The 19,608-nt window shown below is 39.1% G+C and overlaps 3 protein-coding genes across 3 annotated transcripts; 1 reads left to right on the forward strand and 2 right to left on the reverse strand.

Annotated features, from left to right (window-relative positions):
• The first annotated feature begins 1,080 nt into the window (after positions 1-1,080).
• On the forward strand, positions 1,081-5,686 carry LOC105048287 (uncharacterized). The gene is made up of 4 exons (XM_010927552.3): positions 1,081-1,241; positions 1,878-2,351; positions 3,683-3,868; positions 5,129-5,686. Exons 2-4 carry the CDS (start codon positions 1,884-1,886, stop codon positions 5,405-5,407), a joined length of 933 nt encoding a protein of 310 aa, XP_010925854.1. The 5' UTR covers positions 1,081-1,241; positions 1,878-1,883; the 3' UTR covers positions 5,408-5,686.
• Positions 5,687-6,222: 536 nt separating this feature from the next.
• Positions 6,223-12,985, reverse strand: LOC105048286 (chloroplast processing peptidase). Its single transcript, XM_010927549.3, is given in 7 exon segments — positions 6,223-6,602; positions 6,722-6,789; positions 8,646-8,732; positions 10,791-10,859; positions 10,950-11,018; positions 12,255-12,679; positions 12,682-12,985. Coding segments are annotated over 7 exon segments (1,026 nt in total). The 5' UTR covers positions 12,857-12,985; the 3' UTR covers positions 6,223-6,469.
• A 760-nt stretch (positions 12,986-13,745) lies between these two features.
• LOC105048285 (sulfite exporter TauE/SafE family protein 3-like) lies at positions 13,746-17,972 on the reverse strand. Its single transcript, XM_029265516.2, has 12 exons — positions 17,550-17,972; positions 17,266-17,425; positions 16,232-16,432; positions 16,076-16,140; positions 15,961-15,988; positions 15,794-15,867; positions 15,639-15,725; positions 15,494-15,544; positions 15,195-15,416; positions 14,550-14,643; positions 14,202-14,342; positions 13,746-14,091 (listed from the first exon to the last, which is right to left on the reverse strand). Exons 1-12 carry the CDS (start codon positions 17,769-17,771, stop codon positions 14,012-14,014), a joined length of 1,425 nt encoding a protein of 474 aa, XP_029121349.2. The 5' UTR covers positions 17,772-17,972; the 3' UTR covers positions 13,746-14,011.
• Positions 17,973-19,608: the final 1,636 nt, after the last annotated feature.

Consider the following 19,608-nt stretch of genomic DNA (forward strand, 5'->3'; position numbering starts at 1 on the left):
TCATATAATTCTATACAAATAGCCAAACATGCTCTTAGTAAATTAGTAAACTGACCAAGGTCCGAATCTTAGTTGCTAGATCATGAATAGATGCATTGCAAGGAAGTTGATGTTCTAGAAATATATGAAGATACAAGGTGCTGAGTATAGGTTCAAGATTCTTGGAAGATTTCAAAACAAGTGCATCAAAAGTTTGGACCACTACCATCCAAAGTTTGGGATGCTCAAATGAAAATGATCTAAGTAACAAAAATATCAAGACAGTGTCAGTACGGAAAGAAGTAAATTGGAAGGTACCGAGTATGTTTTTTTTTTTTTTGACATCGGTGTTACTCTAGCTTTGCTTATACCACAATCAGCATCTACAAAAAATAGGATTTACCCAAAATCTTAAGATTGACATATCATCATCCTCTTGTTTTCTTATCCACTTGTCTCTAAAAGGCTTTTGACCCCTTACCACGCCTATGATACAAGGATGGAAAGCTGAGCACCAGCATTCCTCAACCGAAATGTGAGCCCACGCGGCCACGCCTATTTCCCACCAATGCCTATCTATTTCTTGGACTAGAGGGTCATTCACCTACACCTTTTCTAAAATCAGATGCCATCAATAATAAACAATATCTACAGTGCACAAATATGCTTTATAGTACGATAATAATAATCCAATAATGAGCTACCTGTATATGTGTCCCCTATGAGATTAAATTAAAGCAAACCTACTGCCATTAATCAATATTACTACCTTACCCACCATGAGGCGAGGGAGTAGAAAAAAGAACCCGGAGAAAGATCTTCTGCCGACACCTCTCATTCCAAGCCTGCAGATACGTCCAGGCTGGGGAATGACCAATAAAAGAGAGAACAAAAGCTGCCAACAGCCGCTATTGTCCCAAACACCAGACAGCCTTATAGACTAATACTATTTCTTCCCGTCGTGTAACCGTTCGGACCCACAAGGAGTGTCACTGCTTTCCACTGATCTAGACCTGATACTGTTCGAGTGAAGACAGCAGATCCTCGCCCACACCCATGTTTAGCTTCGGGTAACCGAAGCTATCTTAGTAGTAGAAGCTCTCGCCATCTGCTTTCCTTCTCTGCCGTGGGCTCTATTGGGAAACGCCTTTTTTTAGTTTTCGTTTCCTATTATACGCAAAGAAGGGAGGAGTGAGCACCGATTTGTGATCGGAGGAGCTCTTCGATCCCTGCATTTGTCTTCTAGAAGGCTTTTCTTAGAGGTATTTGTTTGTATCTCTAAAACTCTGCTTTTTTGGGGTTAAATTAGGATTTTTGATCGATAATGACGGCCCTTCCTCCTTTTGAATTCAAATAGTCTAAAGGTGGGAATCTGCAGCAGAATTTTGCTTTCCCTTGGTTCTTTTTTCGATAACTTTTCTTGTTTTTGTTAGGAAATTCAGAAATTCTGTGGCCTTTTTATGTTTTTTGTCTAGAGTGGAAAGATAGGAGGGATTAGAGGCCTGGGGCATCTTAATTCTCCTTTGCCCTGAAGAATTTTTCCATAATTCCTGAGGTTTTTAGGGTTTGGAATTGTCCCTACTTGTTGATACTTCAGGATGATCTTTTACCGTTTTCTATCAGGAAACCAAATTAATAACCTGTTTCTAGAATGGAATTCTGAAAAAAGAACCAACTTTTGAGTTCATTTAACCGTATTTTATAAGATCAGGCTCTCCTCCTCCGCTTCAATTCTGGTTCTATAAATCGCAAATTTCCATTTTGGCATCTTTCTGCTGATCAATTCACTGATTTCACCTGAAAAAGCTGTGATCTTTATGCTGTTTCTGGAGCTCTTGTTACGAATAGCCTGCATTACTTCACTTGCCGAACTAATTTGGAAGAGGAATTCATTCTAGGGCAAGATGATGCACGCCAAGTCTGATTCTGATGTCAGCAGCTTAGCCGCCTCCTCCCCACCTCGGTCACCAAAGAGGCCGGTCTATTACGTGCAGAGCCCGTCCCGGGACTCCCATGATGGCGACAAGCTGTCGTCGATGCAGGCCACCCCTGTTTACAATAGCCCCATGGAGTCCCCCTCTCATCCTTCCTTTGGACGCCACTCGAGGGCCTCCTCAGCTAGCCGGTTCTCCGGAACTCTCCGGTCCTCATCGGGCCGGAAGGGAAATCAGAAACGGGTGAATGATAAAGGATGGCCCGAGTGTGATGTGATTCAAGAAGAGGGGTCTTATGATGATCTTGATGAGGATAAGGGGCTCTCGCGCCGTTGCCAAATCATACTTGGACTTCTGAGCTTTGTTCTGCTTTTCAGTGTGTTCTGTCTTATCATATGGGGTGCGGCCCGGCCATACAGAGCAGAGGTTGTGGTGAAGGTATACTCTAAGAACCTTGAAATCCGTAAGTTTTTGCTGCTTACCGTTCATTATATGGATGCCTTTTGTCAAGGAAGGGAAGGGTTTTGGTCACATATCTACTTACATTTCTAGTATGTGCTTGTGTTTCCATATTTTTGGATCATCTTATAAATTCATTCCCTTGTTTGGCTAAAGTAATGGTTTAGTATGAAGTCACACAGTCATGTTCCATAGTGATTTGGAGAGAGATTTTTTTTTTTTTTTGGCCATTGTGATATCCTTGGAGTTGGGAGAATTATGAGGTCCAAATATTTGTACAGATTGAAAAAAGACATCAGAAACAGTTTTTAGGGAGAATTATGAGATCCATGTATTTGTAGGGATTGAAAAAAGAACATCAGAAACAGTTCTTGAAAATGAGGGTCTTCTAATGGAGACCAAACCATAATTGATTCGTAATTTATCTGAAAATTTGAACTGATTAATTAACTGGATTCTTGGCTACTATTGCTAACTTGCAATAAACTATGTAAATTCTTATGAAGAAAAAAACCAACTTTAGTTTTATAAGTTTTTAATTTCATTTTGTGACTGTGATCAACAGTCTCAAGGGAATAAAGAGAACAAAGACTGCAGTTATTTATGTGAACAGTGACTGTTTTATGAGTAGTAGGACTAATAAGTAAAAAGAAAAAGGAAAAAGGGAAAGAAGAGGTGTAGGACTAATAGTAAAAAATAAAAAGGGAAAAAAATAAGAAGAAGAGGTGAAAAGGACCGCATGAAAGACTGACTTGGTGTAACTTCTTTGCAGTAAAATTTTATAGGTCATAAATGAGCACTGACCCTTTTTTTGTCTTGTCTGTTGCATCCATTTGGTTTCACTTTGTGAATTTGAACGGTAGTTCCTTATCCAGTAAGGAAGAAACTGTTCCTTGATTATCTTTTGATTTCAAATTAGCATTTTATTTAGCCTTGGGATGAGATCTTTCTTATCACTTGGATGTTGTTCTTCCGGAACTTAGTAAATTTACAATTTGCATGCTTATGACTTATAGTCAGTTGCTTGGATGTGCCACTCTGGGCATGTTACATATGTTTTATTACATCATCATGATGTCATATTTTCCTTCTAACACTTATTTTGCCACCAACAATGTAGGTAGAAAAACATTAACTGAGATTTCAAATTATAAGCATTATCTACTTTCTTATTAAATAAAAACAAGTTCCATTGTCATTGCACAAGTAGTTTGACTATATTTTGTGTTAAAGATGAACATATAACCTGAGTTCCTTTTTCTATTTTTTATTTCAATACATAGAGTAAATATGGAATTTTTCTGTTGCAGAGCCTGGCAATGGATGACTTTTATGCTGGAGAGGGTTCAGACAGTACCGGTGTTCCAACCAAGATGGTCACAGTGAACTGTTCATTGAAGATAAATGTGTACAATCCTGCTACAATGTTCGGCATTCATGTCACTTCTGGCCCTATCAACCTCGTTTATTCTGAAATTACAATTGCTACTGGCCAAGTAAATTTGTCTCCTTCCCTTTGCTTTATCATTGAAAATATATGGCAGTCCATTTTGTTGTCCTGTTCTACTAGAAACTTAAGAAGCCACCTACTGAAATAAGTGCATTCCACATGCGTGAGAACTCTGTATGATTTCCACATAGGCAACTTCTTGCAGACAAAGCATGCCCCATATCACCTGACCGGATGATCATCTGCATCTGTGGTAAATTAGAGCTTGCTTGCCTGAACAATCCCTTCTGCAATTTCACTTGGGCAACTTTCTTGCATGAAATCATGCTGCACGTTCATTTCAAAGGAACATCTTTAATCATTTTCATTGATCATGTTTGATCAATTATGCACTTCAAGTTGTTATTATTCAGGCTGTGAAATTAAACAGCCTGGGTTACATCACCCTTTTGCTCTTCGAAAAGAAAAAAGAAAAAAAGTTGGGTGCATGCACACAGATACACACTCGATATAGCAGTTCGTAAATGATTCTGACATGTCTTAAATTTATGGCCATGTTGTTTTGTTTAGATTTTTGGCTTTTCAATTTGAACCACACGTGAAGCAGCCAAATATTTAAAATATATTGTCCCATGTGGCTTGGTTTATTTTGGGTTTTGGCCAAAATGAATATCGTTATCACTGGAAGAGCTGTTCTGTTTTAAATAAATAAATTTTGTTCAAGACAACCTTAAGCCAGTTTGTATTCATTCCACATTTTCAGCATCATGATTCTGTCTTTCTTCTTCCTCCAAGTTTAAGCTTATTTTCTGTTTCATTATGTTTGATTCTGTTTTGAGTTGTTTCAGCTGCAGTTGTCTGAAAAATTAAATTTTCGTGGTGAATCCTTTTGATTTTATGCTGTTGAAGCCCAAATTATAAACCTTGTATGCTATTGATGTATGGTTAGGTGATACTGTTAGTGATATTTATGGACTGTCGGCTTGGCAGTATATTTACTGTTGGTTTTCTTAAATGCTTCATGGCATTGTCGGTCTTCATGTTCACCTACCTAGCCTGCATGTATCCATGCATTAACCGCATTAGAAATCATCAAAGAGTTCTGTACCGGACAGCTGTAGCTGTATTTCACAGACATTCAGATTTGTTTCCTGATCTTTGCCGGAGTACAGATTCCTGTCTCTGCTCTTAAACTTTAACAACTTGAACTAGAAAAAATTCCTTAAAACTCGGACTAGGTTGATTCTTACGACTCAATCAAGTGCTTGGAGAAACTGATATGGCATTCCTTTTCATTTGATTATAGTTGAAGAAGTACTACCAGCCTAGAAAAAGCCATCGGACTGTCTCTGTGATCTTACATGGAGAGAAGGTTCCTCTATATGGGGCTGGGGCTGGCTTGGCTCTATCAAGCACAGGTGGTGCAGTCCCATTAACTCTGGACTTTGAGATCATCTCTCGGGGTTATGTGGTGGGCAAGCTGGTAAAGGTAAAGCACCGAAAGCATGTGTCATGCCCGCTTGTTGTAGATTCGCGCAACACCAAGCCGATCAAATTCAAGCAGCACTCATGTACCTATGTCTGAATTGTAGCCCCAGTGGTAAGAAAGTTGGTAGCATGGAGCTGTTATTTAGCTGTCCATTAAATTGAGAGGGAGAGTAGATGTACTTCATTTGCTATTTGTTTTTCTAGTGATTATATTTGTTAATTAAAGCAATAATGGTATCTGTTTAAGGTTTGCTGTTTGTTCTTTGATGCCCTATTCCTTGGTGGCATGTGATGCGGAGTTAATTTGGTTATTGAGCAAGGCTTGTATGTATTCCAGTACTAAGAGCTAGTGATTTTTATTCTGCCGAGTAATCTACATGCACTGTGGTTGTTTGTTGGTTTGTTAATTGCACATATAGACTAATAATATACTTGCTCCAGGAATCATATTTGGCTTGGAGTTAATGGGAACACTGGATGGTAGCCTTATCTTTACACCAACTTAAACTGCCAAATAATATGTATTACTTGCTATGATCCTTGGGGCTTTCTCTGAGGTCTGTCTTGTCCAATGTTGCCTTTGCTATAAATCTTGTAATGGTTCATGGAATTCAATCAGGTTCAGAGTATCTGTAAAACATCGGACGGACACCACAAGAGGTGCTATGAATCTGAACGCTCCTTGGCACAGCACGACTCACCTAGTCTAATATATATATAACAAGAATTTCATAACTCAAAACTTTTAAAGGAGTTTTAGAAGACAGCATGAGATGAAATCATCCAAGCATCCATGTTCGGAGACATTGGAGGCCTAGTCCTAAGCCGGGCCCAGAGGATCGTTCTTGAGCACACAAACTAGGTGATCAACAAGAGGAGGTCGTTTTGGCACAATATAGCAAAACCCTGATGAGGACAATATGTGATCAAATTGTATTTATTCTGGTGTAAGTACGTGAAACCAATCGGAATTTTATTTTGCAATGGGGCAAAATGACAGAAACCTAAAGAAAAAATTGGTTTCTTGGCCTCCGTTCTTTTTTTCCTTCTTCAATCAAAGGCAAAACATCCTTGGAGTGCTTCTACCACACATGGGGCATGCGGCATCCAGTCAATACACCCACCTCCAGTTCCCCAGAATCTTTACACACTTACTTTGTTATTCTGGCACTGAACCGCTCTTTGACTTCAGTTCGTCAGAACTGTCAGTAAGAACTGTGCTCCCAATTCTTGCCGGTGGCCAATAGCGGAATATGGATCTCCCAAGTATATTCTTGGACGGAAGAGGACCCCTGAGAGAAGGTAGCTTCGATCAGCCAGAAAGAATGCATGCCAAATCGAACCCACAACTAGCACAACCCAGGGAAGAGTTTAAGACAACAGCAAAAATTTATAAAAAACACATTGTTACCATATGTGTGAATCATAACTATTGTTGCGGTTGTCACCCATCACAAACACAAAGTTTTCAGGCACTTGCTGCAAAACAAAAGAAAGTTGCTAGATTAAACTATGTTGATATTGAATATAATAATGGATGGTGGTAATAAGAAGCATGCACTAAACTGTTATAAAAAACATAGTGAATATGATTCAAGAGGCAAAGCACTTCTGGATGGCTATGATCTGATGAAATTTTTCATATTAAAACGTTCTGCAGTCAGATATTTTTATTTTTCAAATATAAGTTGACAAATGCTGTTTCACGTTTGGCTGATGTATGCTTTTGATTCTCTCCTTGGAACATTATCTAAGAATCTCGAGACTGGCTTGTCCATTAAAGAAGCATGTACTTCAAGGTAAGTCTTCATGACAAGATGTTCAAAAGTCCATCAAGAACGGGTGTGTCATATAACCTAGATTTCTTACATGGTGATTTCTTATGTGTGCGTGTGGTTACCCCGACATTTATTAAGCCACGTGGCATGCAGTGGCCTTAACCCAATGATAAGGCTAACGTAAGTTTGGGCTTTATCTTAATGAGTGCAGGTTGACCTGAGCATGCAAACGCTCATCAAGCATTGACATCAGATACATGAGTGCAGAAAACTCTATCAATCACCAGTAGTGAGCCAGTGACAACCGTGATCAGAGTCAAACATGTAAGCAGCGCATGCCGTCAATCAGCTCCAAGAACTGAATATGGTTATTATGGGAGACATGGACAGCACGATTTACAAGAGGTTCTACGAAGGCAGTTATATGCAGTTATTGGGTTTACAAAGGGAACCCGACCATGACCAAAGCATCTCCAACACATCTTTTATAACCACTGCTATTTGCAACTACAACGAGTCCCATGGAATCATCCATGAAAACTTTGTATCTCAATCTCAAACATGAAACCGTTCCACCTTGGAGAATTTCCATAATGTACTCAATTATTTTCTGTGCATAATCAATCTCTTTGTTGGCTATTTCTCTACCTGTGGGTTATTTCTTGTTAGCTTTATTCTTTGCAATATTCTCATCCTATTAGAAAGTTCAAGTCCTTTTACTAAGGCAAAGTTGAACCTAGTCTCCTGTTCAACCTATTTCTAATAATCAACATGATGGATCTGGCATGCCAATGACCCTGCCAACCACTATAATAGTTTTCTAGGAAATATTTTTTAGCATGCTCGATTGGACATAATGGATAGAATGCCAAAGAAAAGCTCAAAGGCGGTAAGTTAGGATGAAACTTTCCAAGAGAATGATCACATAGAAACTCCTCTGATTAATGAACATGATGATCCTCTCAATCAAGACAATCTCATGGTAGCTGACAAAAATGGTGAGGAAAGACTTCTTCACAGAAGGAATTTCCACAATCACAAGGCCACGAAGTGGCCGAAGATTATCAACAAAGCCGAAATCCGGCCAAATGAAAAGAACCTCTCCTCGAGGCTGATCATAAAGTTCCCCTAACTTATTTTAATCTCAAACCTAGTCAGCTATTAGTTTTTAAAAGTGTCAAACCTCACTATACATATGGTAATCTAATTTAATCTATAGTTAGGCCAATAAAAACAGAGTGACCCAGTGAACAAGACTCCCACCACTATGGATCTGAGGGTCAGATGTATGCAACCTTACTCTTATGTGTGGAGAGGCCGTTTCTATGTTTCAAACTTGTGACACACATGTCAAATTGGAGCAATCTTATTGTTGTGCCAAGGTGCACCCTCTTAAGCTCATACCTAGTTATATCATATTTTGCAATAAATTCTTAAAAATAGTTTGAGCACAAGCTTTTAGCCAGACTAGAATTTAGCAGTGAAGTTTAAGATAAGTTGTTTCTCAGATTACCATAACTTCAAAGAGAATGCACACAATGGGCATAAAAGTCTTACAATAGGACTCATGTCATAAGATGGCGGCTCAAGAATGTAATCCTCATTCCTCATGTTGCCATTCACTATCAACTTGCCATTATGCACCTGCAAAGGAGTGGGCAAAGAGAACCATTAGTTCTCAATGATCAAAAACTTCCAATACCAAAGGACTAACAATTGTAAAGCAAACAAGTGTGATAGGTAACCTTTGACTAACATAATGAATTTCAAACAACAATGACAGAGAGGAAAAAGGCCTCCTAAGCAGAATCAAATTCCATTTCCCACAGATCATTTAGGAGAAAAAACACATTAAGACAGAGCAAGCTCTAATGTACTCAAGAATCTATTGTGGCTAGCCAAGCAAATTGCAGCTCTATTAGCATTCCGGTACAGTTCTTGATCCATGGCTGCTGGGCTGCTGGATGTCCAGTCCCTATCATAATACTTAGGTAGGTATCTGTGTAATACCTTTTTCTTCTTGACAGCCTCTATGTAAATCTCAGAGGTTAGCCATTGAAATGTCTGATAAGGTGTTGAAGACCATAGAAATTAGCCAGCATTTGTACCTAAAGTAAGTTTTTGGCCTAATAGGACCTGCAAAATCCACCCATAATCCCACTGTTTTATCTCCTAATAACTCCTCCGCTGCTATGCTTTCTTTTTAGCAAAATTTCATTGCTCAACTGAATGGCATCCTTGTATTATAGGTCCAATTGCAAACCATTAAGTAATTTTAGTTCGGCAGGTACATGCAAATGTGGTAAGGGAAGAATATGTGATCCCTGATGACAATGCACCCCAATTTCTATGATGAGGAGATGGCCTTTCCAAACAACCTCATGGTCCTTTCTAGTGCCTCTTACAAAAATAGATTCAGATATTTATTAGAGCAACCAACACAATCATATGACACGGAAATATAAATCCTGTATGGCACCAGCACCCAGCTGCTTATCTCAAACCTTTAGATCAATCTCCCCTGCTGCAGTTTATCAGGGAAATGCTACGAAATGTTTCTAGATAAATGCCACATGTGCCTTGTACCAGAGCAGTTAAGCAGAATATGTTTTTGAGGTTCCATAGCAGAATTACATCAGGAGGACATCATAATAAAGGATACCTAACTTTAAAAGCAGAAGAGAGGGAAATTTGCCATGATGTACCACCCAGAAAAAACTTTTTCTCAGGCATGCTCATGTTTGCTACAAGCCAACCCACACCTTGTTTTTCCCATAAGAGATTTCCAGGAAAAGCAATAGCCGACTCAGTGGAGATTCAACCTTGAGGTCGAGGCATTCTTGCACAACTATAATGGGTTAAAGGTCCTGTGGCTAGTCCAAGGCCATAAGGTTTGATCTTTGCTGAGAGAGACCGAGACTTAATCCCTGTGTATGGTCAATGCCCCTCAGAATTCCAACATTAGGCCCTAACAAGTTGAGACTACTAGCCATATTCGTTCCACGTAATCTTATAAAAATAACTTAAATGAGACAGCCTTTTGAACTATAGCAGGGCCCAAAAACTAGAAACACCAAATAATTTGGATTGTCTTTTAACATAGAATAATAAGTTCAATGACCTTCTTTCTCATTTTTGCACTTCTAGTATGGGAAATGGAAGGGTACCTTCGAGGATTGCTCCTTAGTTGCAGCAGCCCAAATAATGGACTGCAGAACATAGGCCTAATCACCCAACAATTTGGTCTTCTACCATTCATGGCATGTCCCTGTGTTGTTCAAAGATGCCCCATCCAGGAACGTAGTGCTACCTTAGAAGATTAATATCAGCACAAGACCTGGCTGTCAAACATTTTCATACCATGAAGGATCTTATTTTAAATTTTTAATCCTTCAAAAGAATAACATGTTAGGGGACAAAGCTTCTCACTTAAGGTTCTAGTATCACCATTGTTTCATGCATGACTGCAAGCACATACTAAGTAAGGATTTTAACACTGCAATGTGTGTTGCCACACAAACAAATATAAATTAATAACCTTCCCACTCACAAAGTGCAAAACTTAACTTTCTTAACAAGTTGAATGGGAACTACTGTAGATTCTCATTTATAGGAATTAAGTTGGACAGAACCCTACCACTGCCAACACCGCAATACAAAATTATATATTCAGCGAATTATTTTTTATCATAGAATACGCACCTCAACAACATCACCCTCCTTGGCAACCACTCTTTTGATAAAAACATCATCATCGGTATATCCCACTTCCTGCATGGTAAAGTGTACATTGAGAAACTAAATAACATGCAGAAGAAATCAATATATACAGGCTGTTGCCTTCAAAAGAACTAAACTCACCTGCAAGACTGGTGGGCTCTTGAAGATCACTATGTCATTTATACATGGCTTTCTAAAGTAATATGAAACCTAAGAAAGATACAGACGAAATAAAATGCCTGTTACTAACGATACACCAGATGTAATAATAATAACAACTCAAAATCTATTTTTTTGTTTGTAAATCTACAAAGTTTGAACTGATAAAAAGGAATGAGCGCTTGCATAAAATATGCATAGATGAACATTCTGCATAGAAATACATGGGAAACAGGTCGCACAATGCTGAATTTAATGAATGTTGGACATAACAGCAGAAAAAGGGATTATTAAGGTCTAAAGAAAAAGGCATGGAATGACCAAAAGTTTTGATGGATTGAGCTTTCCTTCTTTAAGTAGTTTTATAAATTTCATCAGTTTGAACCATACTACTGTTTGAAGCATTTAAATGGATCCATGAAAATTGTGATTAACCATGTATTTCAGGGAATTTACCCCATTTTTCTTTGGATATTTTGAATCATGGACGCATACCAGATGAGGAAATAGAATTTGAAACTCGAGGTTAGCAAATCCTTAAGTTCTGTGGTTTAGTTCTATTCAACTAACCATTTGGTCATTCTATTTTCTGAATATGCTACTTATAGATGACCGAATTTTCCTTGATTCTAACGCTAGTGTGGCTGATAACCTCAGTCAGCATCAACTAACATGCGAAAGGTCCAACTAGTCTTTACATGTTAAAAAGAGCAGCTATGTGATATTCAGTACCTCTAGGGCTTCACATATAAAAAGAAATGAAGAGACAAGAAGCTTCAGGAGAAGCAAAAGAAAATCATGGGAATAAAGAAAAGGAAAACAGAAGGCTTTTTGCTGCCACATGCCTGAGATATTCTGCAATGCACAAACGAAAAAGTATAAGGATCATCTTGTGCTAAAAAGTTTGAACATACATATCAAAGAAAAGTTCAGCTACAGGCAGTCAAGGAGTCCATTAAAGAAATAGGAAGGAACTACCAAATTGACCCCTTGATAGGAAAAAGGAAGTTAAGAAAACCCTCTCAGAATATTTATCCAAAATTATAGCCTGAATTCGATGCTCTGGAAGTCAAAATACTAACCAATTTATATATCTGCCCTAAGTGGCAATAATTTGTACTGGTAAAGCATCAAAAACTCGAGCCCATGTTTCCTTTCCCACTAATTAACAAACAATGGAACATTTCTACTCGAAAATTGCAACACGAAAAACGTAGGAAAATTAAAACTTTGCAACTACTTCAGGTTTAAAACAATAAGATCGATATCCAGATCAAACAGCAGTACCTTCTCAGCAACAATGTGATCTCCAATATCAAACGTGGGGTACATCGAAAGGGAAGGGATGAACCGTGGCTCAGCCACGAACGACCGAAAGGCCAAAGAAATCGCAAGCGCCGCCAAAACGGTCTTCGCATCCTCTGTGGTGACATCAACCCATTCCGGCAGGAGTCCCTTCTTCTTCTCCCCTTCCTCTCCTCCCCCTCCTCCGCCACCCTCTCCATCCCCATCTCCACCTCCCCCGCTCTTCTGCTCCAACGGGGGCTTTGTCTCGGTGGTCTCTCCACCCTGCCCCTCGAAGCCGCTGCTGCTTTGGATCTTTCTCCCCCAGGGCCTCTGCCGGAAGAGCTGGAAACCAAGAAAGATGGAAATTTTAGGTGGAGGGCTCACACGGGTGGGCTTAAAATTGTGATTTTTGGAGGAGAGGGATATGGGGGTCTGGAATTGGTGTTGTTGGAGGATAATAGAGAGGTAGAGGAGGGGGAGAAGGGGAGAAGGGTGGCTTCGGTAATGGGGTTCTTGGAGGAGGAGAAGAGGTGGGTATGTTTAGGTTTACAGTTAGGGTTTTGAGAGGTGGGAGGGAAGAAGAACTGGAGCGAAGTCATCATCTTTGGCTTCCTTCCCTTCCCCTTTTCCCTCCACGAGGATAAGCTGAGGGTGAGATGCTGGGCTTGAAGCTAGGACATGGAGCGAACTTGGTCGAAATCTTGGTCTTCTTGAAGGGTGCACGTATATAGCACGGCTCGTGTATCTTTTCCGTGGTCATACCAGTTCCTTCCTTGCCACGATGGCCTACAAGCTCAAATAACTGCCAAGCCTAGAATATCGTTGCGGTTGGGGAAAATAGCCGTTGGACCACTACAAGAACCTTCGTTAGATTCTAATTAGATGCTATCCATTTTATTTAGGCCTAACCCACAGCAAAACTTTATTTAAGCTATGTCAGGTCGTGATGGATTGCTCCTTGATTGCTTGTGTAAGCTGGCTATCAGGGTAAGCATTTTCAAAAGAAAATCATAGCTTAGGATGTTTGATGATCATATAGGATATCACATGGTGGTGCCATGTCCTTTGTGGTATGATATGATAGGTGGCTGTTGATTAAATTTTGTTCTTTTTTTTTGAATGGAAAAGATTAGACTTTTGTTTCGAGAACTACTTATGAACCATTAAACTTTGTCTCAATATTGGCACTATGATGAGGTTGCTCCAACATGATCTGACAATCACACATCACATACATGTATTCCAGTATGAAGACCCGTTTAGCATTGTTTTGGGAGGACCAAAAAATACTGCCGTTTGGGATAATTTTAAGACTAGCTTGTCGATAGAACTAGCAGAAATATTGTCTGATAGCTCCCACAGCATATATTCCAGGTCAAAGCTCAGATGTTGGTAAGTGATGTAAACCACCTCCAAGGCCCATACGGCACAGAAAATATACATAAATGGAATAGAAAATGGACGCCAAGATCAAAACAATATCCATGAATAGATTGAGAATCTGATCACATGAGCATTAAGAATAACTAAATTCCAGCTGAGTTTCTGATTTTAAATCTAGCTCTATGCCAGATTCTGAATGAAGAATAGAAGTAACATCTTTGAAGAATTTTTTATTAGCACAAATAACTGATAAATTGGTACAAAAGCAGGGCAGGTCAGCCGCTACCCATATATGGGGAGAAAATAGAAATCCAAACATGGGGCCCTAGAGTTTGATCGAGGAGATATTGCCACCTTTTGCTTTAATGCTAGGCTTAGTACTTGCACAGGTTCTCAAACCCCATGTACTCATGCCGCTGGATCTTCTGAATCATGTTTGAGATACCAACTCCACCTGTCGATTTTTAGAGGCGTCATGAAAGAAGAATGCAGAGATTAGGAAAGAAATCTTTGCTTATACCAAAACAAAAGATATTTAAAGAACGGGACGTTTCATGTTCTTACCTAATGAGATTGCACTAACAAAGATAGTGAAAGCTAGGATGAAAATTATGAGAGATGCCCTCCCTAGCATGTTAATCAGCTTCCTAACTGCATGTTGGCCTATAAGCGCAGCAACAGTTGCCACGGCAACAAAGTAAGCAGCTGCCAAAATTAAGAGAGATCAAATGAGATTAGGATGAGGTAAGAAGTGTACTAAACTACATATTTCCTCACTTGAAACTCATTTTTCTTGATAGATGTACTAAAGCTGAAGGCAAATATGAATTGTTTCGAAATCGATATGAATTTTAAAAGTCAGAAGTATATATTCTTTCTAGATGTTAGAGAATGACAGGCGAATTAAATTACCATATGGAACAGGGAATCGCTTTAAGAGGTAGTATTCTACAACAGACATGGATGAGGAAAACGTCATGGCAAAAGTTGCTGTAGCACTTGACACCTGCATAAAGATTTCCATTATTAAGCCTTGCACGCGTAAGATGTAAGCATGAAGATCTAAAAACAGCCAAACTCACACCATCAAATTAATAGATACCGATGTATTCTCCAAGGGAAGGTGCATGAGCCATTGCATTCCCTACTTGCGTACTTTAAATGATAAAAAATAAGTTGCGAGTGCTTACTGAAAGCAGTCTCCCACCATAACTTACTCTAGCAATAGTTTCAACGCCTTCATCTTGGTCATTATGACAATGACTTTCAATTCTTTGACATTTAAAAATATTATCTTATGTGAATCCATAGGGAATGAAACTAAAAGACCAATGGTTATGCATGGGTCAAGTAAGAGTTATCAAATGGTCATTTACATGAATTAGGAATTAATTTTGACAACCTACAACATAGTAAATGGCATGCCATGCAAGATTTGGAGAGTCATGCATTCTCATTATATAGTTGAAGTGCAAAGGGCAAGGGCAACTACAACTTAGCTTTGTTAGCTACATGGGAAATCATATGGCTGTGCAAGGAAAAAGATGGTGCACACACCTGAGGAGGAATACCAAGCTCTAGGAAAAGAGGACCCATAATAAACCCTCCCCCAAGCCCAAGCAGTCCACCAACTACACCAGCGAGGATGCCGGCTGCACAGTATAGAAGTAGCTGGAGAACTGTCCAGTTAGTTTCTTCATCTCCCTTTGATGAAATCACTCTCTTTCCTCTGTATAAACTAACTGCTTCATATGAAGCCACTCCCACAGAGACCGGGATCTGAAAGACAACAGCAGTTTTACTGATTTATGTTAACAAGGCCATGAGAGCATTATTAGATCCTTGAGGCATAATACCTGTAGCAAATTCAAAATCCAGTACAATATTGAACAATTTGAAGTATATTCCTGCAGAAGATATGTAGAAGCAAGGTCAAGCAATTAGCTATTTAATTTATAAAATCAAGGTAGAATTGATGATGCCTCCATGTGAAGAGCTCACCTTCATAATCTGCAGTGCAAGGAATGCGATCCATACAAACACGAGAAGTCCGAGCTCCTTCCAGTAGACATTCTGAAGAACTGAAACCTGCAATGGTTATCAATGTCAGCATTGACATCCCGAGAAGATGGCAATGAAGCTTGCTGCCTATGTACCTCCGACCGAGTCTGAGGCTCCTTGGTATTGCCTGGACAAGTAGGGAGAGCTTTGTATTCAATTTCTTCACTACCTGTACCAATCAATAATGGTAAAAAAAATGAAACACAGGTTCTGAAAGTTTTCGAGTAACATGCAACGCCAAAGTGCGCAATTGTTAGCTTACCACTTGACTCTGCACGTTTTGCAGCCTCCTGTAATTAGCAGAGTCTCATGCAAATTAGGATTCAAGCTGGTAAAAACATTGTTCATGAAATCATGAAACAAGAAAGGAAGAATACCTTTTTCATCAATGTCTCTTTCTTCCATGTCTCAACACCCTTCATAAATGCCTTGGATGATGTTCCTACAAAAAACAGCCAGAAATAAAGATCCTGAATAAAATTCCCTTTGTAGAAATATAATCCCAAATGTTATGCAAATAAACATTTAATCACCTAAGAAGAGGATGATTAGAAGAACTGTAACCATCCAATCAGCAAACACTACATTAAAAGCAACTCCGATGCTAATTCCAAGCATGAGCATTGGTTGGAAAAGCAAAGCCAAGTCATAATCAATGATGGGCATATCTAGAGTTGGATGCCTGAGCTTAAGATTGTAGTATACGGTTGACCCCGCTGCACCCATGATCATACCTGCCCAAGGTGTGCCATCATATCAGCAGAAATAGCAACATAAATAAATTCCAAGAGTTTGTAGGCTAACTAAGATAAAACAGAACAAAATTACTTAAATTTATTTCATATCAGCCTATAAGAAAATGAGAACCTTTCTTCAGGAATCAAAATCAAGGCAAATAAGCAGCAAATACTCACACCGCAAATTGCTGTAAACTCAAATATTTCATCAACATAGCTCATGAGGAGTTCAGGTTGTATCTTTCGCATGGAAGAATGATTGGTCGTATTTCACGACATCATCCATTGGATTGCGCCCCACACAGATCTCAAAGCACTCTGACTCCCTCATTCATCAGGATGCAAAGATCTGAACGTGATGATTGCGCGATCGATCAGTGGATTTGCTTGAAGGAAGGTGAATCCTTTCGCATGAAAGATACAACCCCTACCAAACTCCTGAGTGATAATATGCAATGGCAACTAGATTCATATTCTACTCAATTTGAGCCTTAATGATATTCACGCAAATGTATGACTTTTCTAATTGCAATAACCATACCGTCAAACAAATATATATATATATATATATATATATATATATATATATATATATATATATATATAGATAGATAGATAGATAGATAGATAGATAGATAGATAGATAGATAGATATTTCCCTTGCCTTTTTTCAAATAAATTTTCACATGGATTTGTTGTATATACAAAATATAGCACTAATCTAGTATTACTATTATCATTCACAATATCGCATAATAATTAAATTCAACGATATCAGTAAATTTTCAGGACTCTAAACACTTAGGAAAGAGGAAAAAAGAAAAGCTCACATTTTGATATAGCAGTTGATGATTTCGGGTCGAAGCCAATGATCAGCGTAAGCATGGGAACAAAAATCCCACCTCCACCGACACCTCCAACGCTACCGAAGGCCGCTCCAAGGAACCCAATAATCGATCCCACGATTATTTGCCAGCCAAATTTCATCGGCTTTTAATAAAAAAAATACATAAATGCAATGACTTCAGACGTTAATTCTCATAAAAACATTCTAACAAAAAAAAGTGAAAATAATCAGAGAAAAGTGGGGAAAACAGGAATACTTTATACTTACCGGCCAAACATGTTGGTAAGAAGATTCGTTGGGCTGCCACGAGAAATTTACCACCTTTAGAACGTAATCCAAAGCACCCATCTCTTCTTCGACGAAACTATCATCTCCCAAGTCCTCAGACTTCGGTCCTCGCTCCGCCGAGGCCATCGCCGCTGCGAGGAGGAAGCTCAGACCCATCACCACCGCCGCCCACAACCACTGGTTCCGCCATTTCACCTCCATTCCTTCTCTTAAAACTCCCTCCTTGGACCACCGTTCCCCCGAACCCGCTGGAATCCCGCTACCTGGCCGGAGCAAACAAGAGTTCCGGCGAAATACCGGAGTCGTCGATCGGCGCCGGCGAAGCAGAGGAGCTCAAGACCGGATCCGGACAAAATGGAAAGACCTTATTCTTTAAGATCCGAATCCGAAAATTACTGCGAGTGCAAACCCCTAGGAGGCAAAAGAAAGTTCTGAAACAAGAGCCGGGCTGCCGCTTATATCTAATTTCTTTACCAAATTACCCCTAAAGTCAACAGTATCCTCTTTTTTTTTTTATTCTGGTTAGTGTTCCCAAAGTGGGTTTTGTGCTAAGCCTTGGATCCTTAACACTGATCAATAAAGGCACGTGGAGGAGACCGTTGGGTTGGGTGGATTCGATCAAGAACCGTACGATATGAATCAGACAGCTAACTAGTTGGGTTGTGGTCACTCGGTGTTGAGAATGGATATGGATCTTTCGGCCAAAGGAGCGTTGGAAGTGGGAAGTGGGGAGGAAATCAGGCTCGGGGTCGTTGGGGAGGTGAGGAACGCTGGGTTAATAATGCAACGTTTTCCGGGAGCCGTGTTTAACACGTGGGGCCATGGAGGTAATTATGGATGATTCTTGGGGGCAATTGGAGGGTCAGTCGCGGGATTTCCTTTGGACTTTTCGATGTCGGATAGGGTGGGGCCAAGGAAGTAAGCTGTTACTCGCGTGACTAGCACGTGATAAGAGAGGAGGAAACGTTTAGAAGTGGTTGAGAAGGAAAGCTGTCCCCATGTGATGGTAGCTTGCAGGGCGGACGCAGACTTCTTCCGTCCCCTATCCAAACGCTTTAAAGCTTACACGTATCTGGACTCGTTTGGATGGGACTCAGCATACATAATTTTTTTGGACCAAGTTGCATTGATATTTTTTTGTTTGGTAGAAAGTTGCACTGATATTTACTATTATAATCTGAACCATAAAACCCCATGCCACCTTCATCCAACCATCAACTTTATAAAAGTTTTCCTTCTTTTCTATTGTATTAAGATCAATGGGAGGGAAAAGAAAAAAACACACACAGACGTGAAATTATGATTTGACCAGGTCTATTAGCTGGATGGTGCACCAATCTGATCACAAAAAAAATGGTGCATCTATGTTAAATCTTTTTCTTTTTATTTTTTTTTTCCGTCCATGAATATGCTTATCACTTTGTAGTTAGGCTGGCTAGTAAATTTAGTCCAACCAATGGACGTATATCTTTGCTATGCATGGTTGGATGCCATCCATTTTAAGATGGACGATCGCATGTACTTATATATATATGTTAAAAAATTAAAAAATATATATAAAAATTTTTTTAAAATATTTGAATAATTTAGATGACCATTATTTTATGCTGGACAGCATCTAATATACACAGGATTTACGATACTTTTTGAGTACCGCAAAAATTTCATTTCAATGAATAACTTCTCCACATAGACGTTAAAACCGTTCCTCTGGGCATCACTAATTTGATATGGCATCAAGGGTTGGTGAAAAAATCCACGGCTAATCCTATATTATCTACCCTAATGTGTTTATTGTACCAGTCATGTTAGGTGATCTAATGATACTATATTTAAAAAAAAAAAGCACCAACAAATAAAAAAGAGATGATGATGTATTTATTATAAGAATATTTTAGTTGAATGGGATCATAACTATCATAAATATTCGGTGCAAGGATTTTTTTTTTTTTTTTGCATATTATTATATGAGCATTGCTATTGCCTATTCATCCTATATATTTAGTGGTTCAGTTATACCTTTCACGCGAACGAATGA

This window comes from Elaeis guineensis, chromosome 7 (genome assembly GCF_000442705.2).
Source record: "Elaeis guineensis isolate ETL-2024a chromosome 7, EG11, whole genome shotgun sequence".
NCBI classification, from domain to species: Eukaryota; Viridiplantae; Streptophyta; class Magnoliopsida; order Arecales; family Arecaceae; genus Elaeis; species Elaeis guineensis.

What these genes read in the sequence shown, in the direction of transcription:
- LOC105048287 (XM_010927552.3), top strand. Translation starts at nt 1,884, where the DNA reads ATGATGCACGCCAAGTCTGATTCTGATGTCAGCAGCTTAGCCGCCTCC. An exon ending in GAGCAGAGGTTGTGGTGAAG is followed by an intron (nt 2,352 to 3,682) that starts GTATACTCTAAG and finishes TTTCTGTTGCAG; the next exon opens with AGCCTGGCAATGGATGACTT. An exon ending in TTACAATTGCTACTGGCCAA is followed by an intron (nt 3,869 to 5,128) that starts GTAAATTTGTCT and finishes ATTTGATTATAG; the next exon opens with TTGAAGAAGTACTACCAGCC.
- LOC105048285 (XM_029265516.2), bottom strand. Translation starts at nt 17,771, where the DNA reads ATGGAGGTGAAATGGCGGAACCAGTGGTTGTGGGCGGCGGTGGTGATG. An exon ending in AGCTTGGTATTCCTCCTCAG is followed by an intron (nt 14,644 to 15,194) that starts GTGTGTGCACCA and finishes ATCTTTATGCAG; the next exon opens with GTGTCAAGTGCTACAGCAAC. An exon ending in TGTTAGTGCAATCTCATTAG is followed by an intron (nt 14,092 to 14,201) that starts GTAAGAACATGA and finishes AAAAATCGACAG; the next exon opens with GTGGAGTTGGTATCTCAAAC.